Consider the following 9,598-nt stretch of genomic DNA (forward strand, 5'->3'; position numbering starts at 1 on the left):
TACCAAATACGGTAAATGAAGGGGAGGCCTCCTCGAGAGGGAGGAGTGTCAAGTTAGCAACTCTCCGCCTCGCAACGGGAGCCTAAAACTGTTAGAGAAGTGTTAATTCACTTTCATTCACATCTGTCCTAAACAGGCTTAAAGAATTTCCTATTAAAAAAAAAAGAATATTTTTTTTGGAGACAAAAATTTTACTTTATTTTCTGTTTTGCTTTCAGCAATTCTTAGAGCTGCTGAAAAGCATGACTTCCTCTTCTGTTGTTGATAAACCTCCAGTAAGACGGGTTGCTATCTTCGGGGGGACTCATGGCAATGAGTTATCAGGGGTATTTTTGGTCAAGCACTGGCAAGAGAATGGAGCTGAAATTCAAAGAACAGGAATGGAAGTGAAACCATTTCTTACCAACCCAAGAGCTGTGAAGAAGTGTACTAGATACATTGACTGTGATCTGAACCGTGTTTTTGACCCTGATAATCTTGGGTAAGAATAGTTGTCCTTTCTGTTATTTTCCTTTTCTGTTTTTTTAAACTGTAAGGAGCTTCCTTTCCAGATTAAAATGTTAACACAAGTTCCACTACTATTTTAACTGTGCAGTCACATAACTGAAATTATTGACCTTTAACCCAAAAAGAACAAATTGCATGAGTGTTAACAGATTCATTCTAAAACTACTGCTAGTAGAATGAGTCTTAAAACAACACATAATCTTAAACACAGCATTTAAAATTAGTATTAGATTAGCTGTATTTGTGTAAATTTAAGTACTGCTGTTCTGAGTTGCAAAGTCATTATTTTCCCACGTGTCTTCTTGTGCAATTCAGCTTTGGAGCTCTTCTGAATACAATCATATTTGCAGGAAGACAGCAGATAAAAGCAATTTAAATGCAGACATCTGAGTATCTGAAAGAATGGCATACAAATCAGGGAAGTGTATTTAATTTCAGTTACATACAGTAAAAGATGAAAACTTGAAATTGGCTAAGTCAGAAATAATGTATTCTATGGCTCAGTGATAGCCAAAATGTCTCAACAATTTAACTGACTCATTATCTTAGAAGAAATACAATCTATAATGACTGTAAAATAGTAATTGATTTTACATTTTTAATGTGATTTTATGTTTCTCTGCTTTTGAGACATCTATTCCAGAGGTGTACTTTGCTGTATAAAGTTTTTTATGCTTGGTATAGTTGCATGCTAAACAGGCAATTATATTTCAGAAAGGTCTTAATGGTAAAGGTGAATATCCCTGAAATAAATATGTATCACATATATTTTGTAAGCATAGTTATTTTTACCTGGAACATCTTTTCATCTGGCTTTTCATCTTAGAATTTTGTTGTTGATTATCATACATAAGATAAATAGACTTTTTAACATGTGTTGAGGCCATTCTTTTAATTGCTTACTTAGCATAAATGTATGGAAAAAAAAGCAGTTTTGTTTATTTTCAGCTGCTTTGAACAGAGGACGCTTGAAACAATAGCAGATTAAGACACCTGCAGGTTGTCTTCATTTTTTAGCTAATATTCCTTAGTAAATCCTATCAAGTTGCCCTATTACAACACTACTGAATGTTTGTAATACCTTCACCTGATCACTTTAAGTGTAGACCCTTCAAAATTACAAATTATTTTACAAAATAAGAAAAAGGAGAGTGAAATCCTGATACTACTGAAAGTAATAGTGGAGTCCCATTGGCTTAGTATTTGAGGGTCTTATGTGAAGAAACCTTGAATTTCAAAGACAGAATGAAAGAATACAAGGGTATATTATGTAACATACAGAATCATAAAACTAGAAAAAGGAGCTTGAGGGGCTCATATAAAAATTCTAAGCCATGTCTAACCTACCTCACGTCCCAGCAGTAGATCAACACATGAAGACATTTTTAACAGAGTATGTCTTACCATTTCTTATACTCCAGCACTGGTGATCCCATAATTTTCCTCAGCAACCTCTTCTGATGCTTAAATACCCATGCAGTTATGAAAGTGTTTTGTTAGTATTTAACAAACCCTTCTTTATACAACTCAATACTGGTATTTCTTACAAAATTAAAATATTACCAAGCCTGAGCTGTATTGAGAAAAAAACCTGAAGTTAGTACAAAAGATATTGTATGTTTCTATATTGTACTTGGGTATTATCCCAAGCCTGTCATCAAAACCAGATGTGCTGTCTATGTGGAACAAGCCTGAACCTACAGCAGTTTTGTATGCTGTTAATTTGTAAGAGAGATATTTTGGTGTCATACAGAAGGTTCCTATAGAGCCCTTACACAGACAGGAAGCAGATCTCAGACCTTTCCTTAGGCTAAGACCATTTTTTCAAAGTATAGTACAGACATAGCCACCTGAGACTACAAGTATTAAAACTCTGGAGGAATAGAGTTGAGGAAGCAAGATCCTCTACGAGCTTTGAGGGTCAGGAGGGCTCAAAACAATAGATTGTAAAAGCCTGACCAGAGTATGAAAAGACAAGAAATAAAGCAAGTTACAAAAGATCTTGAGAGTGATGTGCAAGGTAAAAAGGCATGGACCAGTATCTGAATACTGTCTTCAAAAAAAATCCAGTCTTGGAGGTGGTTCAAGTTGATGATAAATTCTGAGTTAGTTTTCTGCATAGGGGGAAATTTGGGGATGTAAAGAACAAAGAGAGAAGGAAATGGTCTCCAGCTAAAATCAGATCAAAAAATTCTTACTACCTTTCTTCACAAGATACACAACAGTAAGACCTGTTTGACAATCATACTTGCTTTTTTAAAGCACAAATTCATCAAGTTTTAACAGTTTGGTAATTAAATAGGTGATTTCAACTCCAGTGAATTATGGAATTAAAGTAGAAAGAAAAGGGTATACATATTTTGTTGACTGCACAGCCATTGAATGAGTTTACTAATTTCTTTGTACTGATATTAACAGCAGGACAGTGGTGGAAGATATTCCATATGAAGTGAGAAGGGCTCAGGAAATCAATCATATATTTGGCCCAAAAGGTAGTGATGATGCGTATGACCTTATTTTTGACCTTCACAACACCACTTCTAACATGGGTGGTACCCTTATTCTTGAAAACTCCAGGGATGACTTTACAATTCAAATGTTTCATTATATCAAGGTAAAACTAATTTAAATGAACTATTAAAATAGATTATTAGTTGTAATGTTGTATTACTATATATTATTTTGTAGTTTCTTAAAATATATACTTTTTTTTATTCTGCAAAAATGTTTAAAATATTTAATAACTCATGGTTAGTTTCTTTATAATCAAATTATTAATTATCTCTGATTAAATATCAGGTAATTCAGATTTGAACTCATCATAATCTTCATATATTAAAATGAGTGCTAGTAAGACTGATGGGCAAAGAGGAAGGCTTAGAATATCATTTATGAAAATGAATGTAATTTAATCTGCTTTCACACTGATCTGTCAGGAACTTGGATAAATTTGGGTCACACATGCTAAATAGTTAAACAGTAATTTTATGAAATAGAGACACGTAAAAAATAATGAAACTAGGTAATGATAAATGTTCCCTTCATCAGTGTTTACAGGAATAGTGCTATGTCTTTGGAAGCTGTTTGATTCTGCTGTTCCTGAAGCTGATGAGTATTGGTAGAGTGAGGTTTGCAAAAGTGCTGCCTTCAGCGTGATCTGGTTGAAGCACTAGTGATCTAGACAATGACTGATGAAATTGAGGTTAGGCCAACAGTGTGGAATTTTTTTTTTTTCTTAGAAACAAGGTCTATTTTAACAATTGATTTTTTTCTTACCTGTATCCCATTTAAATATTTATAAAATATTTGAAGATGTAGAAATCTTATGACTACAATTATATGAAGAGCAATGGCAAAAAAAAAAGGAAAGAGGCCTGAATAGCTTTCTATGTCAAAAAAAAGGATAAAGTAAGGCTTAAATCACAATCTTGTCCCCATAAGAACATCTAAGTCTAACACAAAAAAATACTTGAAATCTGCTTTTTAATATTTTGATTCTAAGTTTTGGTTAGATTTTTCTTCCTGTTAGCAATTTAAGACTAGAACTGTGTTCAGTTGTATTAGGAGACAGCAAAGTTCAGTGGAGCATGTTTGGCATGAGTTAATGGAAAGGAAACCAACAAATACGGCTTTGTGTGTTTTCTAAAGATGTCCTACTTCTTTGAGGGCCATGAAATAAAGGCAACATATTGAAGACATTGTGTAAATCACTTCTGCATCAGTAATCTTTTGTGGCACAACATTTTAAAATATTTGCATAACAAAGAAATTTTTAAACAATCTCCACAGAACGCTTTGGCTCCAGAATGCTGTCCTGTTTTGCTGATTGAACATCCTAGCTTGAAATATGCAACAACTCGATCTGTAGCAAAACATCCTGTTGGTAAATATGAAAAATAAAGACTATTTTAATCCACCATAAACTATTTAAAATATGCCTGTTTCCACATCTGTGCATTTCATTATGTTATAGAGTGCTCTGATCAACAGTAGCTATTTGTTTGACAATATGTTTATCAAATCAAATGTATATGATTCTATGATTCCTCTGAAGAGTTCTGATTTATACTTGGCTTACAAAATACAGAAGCCAGATGGATATTATTAAACTCAGTTAACCCACTGTTTGCAGAAAATATTTATAATATCTGAGGATAAGGAAGAAGTAACAGCTTCAGAAAAGAAGCGTTTACATTCTCTAAACAAGCATTGTCTGAAACACTGGTTGTTAGCCAAGAGAGAAAGAGAAGATGTGATAAAGGAAGTGATGTTCTGCATGGAAGTGGTTAACTTTTTCATTTATGGAATCAAAACCATAACCACAGGAAATAAAAATCATTAGTTTGCTTTTCATATTAAACAATGAGTTCTCTAAAATGCAGCATGGAAAGATAGGATGATGAAAAGAATAAGAGAAACAAATACATATAGTGACCTTTTCTCTTACTGTAGTAGCACACTCGGAAACGTACATATGGTTCTTTAAACTGATCCTGACTGGTGAGCTAAATTTTCTGCTTGCCTTAAAAATCACATAACTCTGTACTTTACAGTTCCTCTTAAACATAAAACACAGGCCTAATCAGACATCTATTTTTGTTGTGTGATCTAAGCATGTGATATATTATTGCTCTATTAATAATCTGCCTCATCTGCAAACAGGTGTGGAGGTGGGTCCCCAGCCACAAGGTGTTGTTAGAGCTGATACTTTGGACAAAATGAGGAAGATTGTCAAACATGGCCTTGATTTTGTGCAACTTTTTAATGAAGGTAGAGTAAGTAATGAAAGAATATAGCCTCCTGTGTCCTATCAGTGGACTATTGCAGGAGAATATTAAAAAAAAAAATAGGTTGGGGTACAACATTTTACAGTTAAACAGGTAAAAGGTGGGGGTGAGAGGGATTGTTTTCTAGACCACCTAAGCGTGGCATCAGAAAGTCAGAATTCCTGTATAGCTCCTTTGGGTAGCTTTAGGGATATTTCTGAAGATTCAATAGGTATACTTGATCTTAATCATACAGTTCCTTGGAGAATCTGAAATACTAGCTCACAATATTTGTATGGTAGTATGTACATGAAGAACATGCATAAATTAATACTAAGAAAGAAGTGTTTAATTTACATGCCTTCTGTGCAATGTTATTTAAAATAAGTCAATAAATTCTGTAAGATTTTGTTATACATGTATATTATCTAAAATAAATACTGACAGAAATAGGTGTTTAAAATTCTTTTAGAGTACATTTTGTCAGTGGGCTTTCTGAAAGTAGGAGGAAAAGAATGTCATTGTGCATGTCAAAATCTCCATTATTGTGCTGGAATAGGAAACACTAAATACCACTGAAACCATTCTGTGTTGTGCAGTGCTATCAAACACAGGCCCTTCATTGATCTCTTCACCTTCAAAATATATATTTTTAAGTATACAGTGAAAAGTCACATTTCAGCATGAAATCTACGTGGGGGCTCTATATGCTACAATACATGACTGGGCAATCTTTCTGCAACTTGGCTTTGAGGGGACAAGTCTGGAGCTAGACATTTTTATGACAGATGAGCTAATCACTAGTGTGTAAACTTTGAGGTACAACCTAGTGATTTAAGCCGTTCTAAAGAGAATAAATAATGCATTGTTCTTTTTAACAGGCAGTTGTTCATTTCGCCATTAAATTACATTTATTCTTTCTAGGAAAGGAATTTCCACCGTGTACAATTGAGGTTTTTAAAATAATGGAGAGAGTAGATTATCCCAGGAATAAGAATGATGAAGTTATTGCTATTATTCACCCTAAACTGCAGGTAAATTCTAAAATAGATTCTATTTATGAACTTTTATAAGTATTCCTGTGTTGCTTCTTCTACACTGTAGTAGGTTTTAATAGTAAACATTTAAAATTACAATATTTCCAAGGGGTTTACTGAATACTTCAGACCTTCCCTATGGTAGGTTCTATCACTAAGGTCACACAGTATTTCAGTAACTGACTCGGGAATCACTGAATCTAAAAACACTTTTGAACTTAAAACTGAAAAGAAAAAGATAATGGGATATCTTATATTCTAAAATGTAAATCTAATTTTGATTTCTAAAGTGAGAGTGTTTTTAATCAATGGTGAGCATATGCAGTTTCCTTTCAGTACACCTTTACCAGCAAATTCTATACAGGCCTGAAAACGAGGGCCAAACACCTGAAATTAAGTACTGAAGATTAAAAGGAATTCTTTTAAAAGCCTTTGCCATAAACTGCAGAGAATATAATTATTGAGCATAAACTCAGAAATCACATGAATATACAAAAACTTGAAAGTAAATATATCCTATTCATTTTCTTTCTCTAAGGATCAGGACTGGCAGCCACTGAACAATGGTGATCCTCTGTTTTTGACTCTTGATGGAGAAGTAATCGCATATAAAGGGGACTGTACAGTCTATCCAACTTTTATTAATGAAGCTGCATATTATGAAAAGAAACAAGCTTTTGTAAAAACAGTAAAAATGAAGCTCACTGCAAAACATATCAGATCCTCAGTCTGAGACCAGAACAGTTCTTAAAAGCTTATTACAGATTTTCCATACAAAAAGTGGATTTCTTCTCTGTGAATCCAGCGTCATTCAGTAGTAGTTCATGGAACAAATAAACGCAGAATACAATTTTAAATTGTAATTTCATTGCACTTTTAAGATGACACGTACTGTCATAATACTAATTATGACTACTGTTTACTTGTTCTAATAGATTACTATGGTTGAAAAGAATAAATATTTTAATGAAGTTTGTTAGTTCACAATATATAATATGATTAAATAATGTACCACATATGGGTTAGCATCTATAAAACTTATATCCAGCATCATATAGAAAGATGCTAATCCACAAAACTATATTATATAAAAAAATTCCAGCATTTCTACTTTATAGCCCCTAACCTCCAATAACTAACTTTTTAAAAATGGGGTGATCCTTGAAACGAATTCTTTGCATAAGCATACAAAATGTGAGACAAAGGAAAAGCTAGGGGGTGAGAAACAGAGAGAGGGTGTGTATGTTAAAATTCTTTTGTATTATCTGCGTATGTGACTAACCCCTACCACACTGAAGTGGAAGCCTTGTGGGGTTTGTTTTGTTTTTCTTTTTATACTTATAAAGATACAAAATAAGCTAGAAACCATATGATTTCTGAGAAGAATACACTAAAATGAAATGTAAAGATTTTAAAATTTAAAGTATTACAAGATTAATTCAAACTGTTTCTGATTTAACACAAATTTAAAGACAAAAAGGTTTAAATTTAGAAAGTATCTAGTAGTCAGAAACATGTTGGAGTAATATTCAGCTTCAAGAAGAAGATGTGCTTATTCTGTGGAAACATTTGAAGAAAATTTCTATTGCAGTGGAGACAAGAGAAATGTATAGCTTTAACTTTCTAGTGTATCCACCTATTGCCTATAACATTTTCCAAATAAAATTTTAATCAACTCTTATACGCCAAACGTTTTCAATGAAGAAGGCAAGATAGGTAATTACTCAGGTTTCAATGAAGAGCAACACACAAATCATACCTGAGTATTTCAGAATGGAAACTAAGAAGAATTCCATATGGGGAGACTTCTCAGAATGCTGAGACTGACTTGTTTCTGTATGTGTAGAGAGAAAGCCTGTCATAGTAGCTGAAAAAGAGAAGAAAATGTGTATTTAATTAATTTTCTAAAGTTGTTGTTTTAAACATAGTTGACAATCATTAGGGACAGAAAAAAAACATGAAGAACTTTGCATAAGGATACAATAATTATCTATTTACTAAAAGATGCATTGTCTAGATAACCCCCAAACTATATCCTTTGAAAAGTGATGTCTTCCTTACCCACTGCTAAGCCAAAATTTTTTTTCCTTGCTTTGTGTAACTCCTATGGCAATAAAATAAACACAGGACAGAATGTTTTATTGAATTACAAGTTTTAATTCTTTATATTTAAATAAACATTGTATAAAAGTACATAATTATCTGCTCTAGTCATTATTCATAGTGTTTTTGATAAGACCCTTGAGACAGAAGACAGTATGTGTCTGTGGCCACAAAAGGAGGGTATTTTCTCACTGAAGAACTTTTAGAAACAACAGCCCAGCTTCTTCCTCAGTTTTATCATACAGTTTTGTACCTGGACATTGGCACAGCACATTCCTTACATTTTTTTTGTGCTTTCCCTGTTTTATGGCTACACCTACAGAGTGACCTCAGTACAGCACAGATATCCAAACTTGTTTTCAGTGACAAGCCTACCCCTAGCAACACAGAGTGCAGCACAGGCTAGTTTATTCTGGTTCCTGAGTATATGTGAAGAGGTAATTTTTTTTGTAGAAAAACTGGCACTCAGAAGAATCCAAACGGAACTGTGTAGTCCTAAGGCAACATTCTTTCTTGGCAGTTTTAATGCAGAATTAACTAGCAAAGATGAAAGATTCCAAGACCACAGGAATTTTTCTTCTTATACTCACATATCTTCCTAAGAAGGCCAAAAAAAGCTCAGATAGTACATTGGTCTATTGATACTCATAAGTGTCCTTCCCCTCAAATTCCTGTGCCCTGTAAAACCATAACTGAATTGAAGATTTCCGTTTGATCCCATCCATCCAAGGCATCCGTTGTAGGAAACACAGGATACGGCATCTATAGAAGAGCAGCTGGGTAGCAAGAACCACGTTCACCATCCCTGCAAATAGCTTTGCACTATCCTTTCCGCTGGAGAGTTCCCTCATGCTCTCTTCTGTGTTAAGAAAGTCTTTTGGATCATTTTGCCCACAGCAGGCTTAGCTGTAAGAATCCAATGCAATTCATATTATCAAATGCAGAACAGAATTCACCTGAGTCTTCCCTAAATAGCACCTTTAAAACAGGCACCAAATGAATACACGATATGATATATTAATATATGATGAAAACCCATGACACTGAAAATACGTGATGTATTAATTGAAATTTAAAAGTACATAGAACAAATATTTCTTTTTATATATATATACACATAAAATAGAAAACTAAAAATATCATTCATAGTACTAGGTCATCACTAAAAGTGCTACAGAAATGCAT

At 33.5% G+C, this 9,598-nt stretch overlaps 1 protein-coding gene across 1 annotated transcript; it reads left to right on the forward strand.

Moving 5' to 3' along the window:
- The first annotated feature begins 242 nt into the window (after nt 1-242).
- On the forward strand, nt 243-7,135 carry ASPA (aspartoacylase). Its single transcript, XM_010083693.1, has 6 exons — nt 243-481; nt 2,926-3,121; nt 4,297-4,390; nt 5,170-5,277; nt 6,198-6,307; nt 6,849-7,135. Exons 1-6 carry the CDS (start codon nt 243-245, stop codon nt 7,041-7,043), a joined length of 942 nt encoding a protein of 313 aa, XP_010081995.1. The 3' UTR covers nt 7,044-7,135.
- The last annotated feature ends 2,463 nt before the right edge of the window (nt 7,136-9,598 follow it).

The sequence above is a fragment of the Pterocles gutturalis genome, unplaced genomic scaffold (assembly GCF_000699245.1).
Source record: "Pterocles gutturalis isolate BGI_N339 unplaced genomic scaffold, ASM69924v1 scaffold4260, whole genome shotgun sequence".
Classification (NCBI taxonomy): Eukaryota; Metazoa; Chordata; class Aves; order Pterocliformes; family Pteroclidae; genus Pterocles; species Pterocles gutturalis.

Bases quoted from the DNA above. Each gene is read 5' to 3' on its own strand.
- ASPA (XM_010083693.1), top strand. From the start codon at position 243: ATGACTTCCTCTTCTGTTGTTGATAAACCTCCAGTAAGACGGGTTGCT. The intron at 482-2,925 runs GTAAGAATAGTT...TGATATTAACAG, and splicing joins TTTGACCCTGATAATCTTGG to CAGGACAGTGGTGGAAGATA. The intron at 3,122-4,296 runs GTAAAACTAATT...CAATCTCCACAG, and splicing joins AAATGTTTCATTATATCAAG to AACGCTTTGGCTCCAGAATG.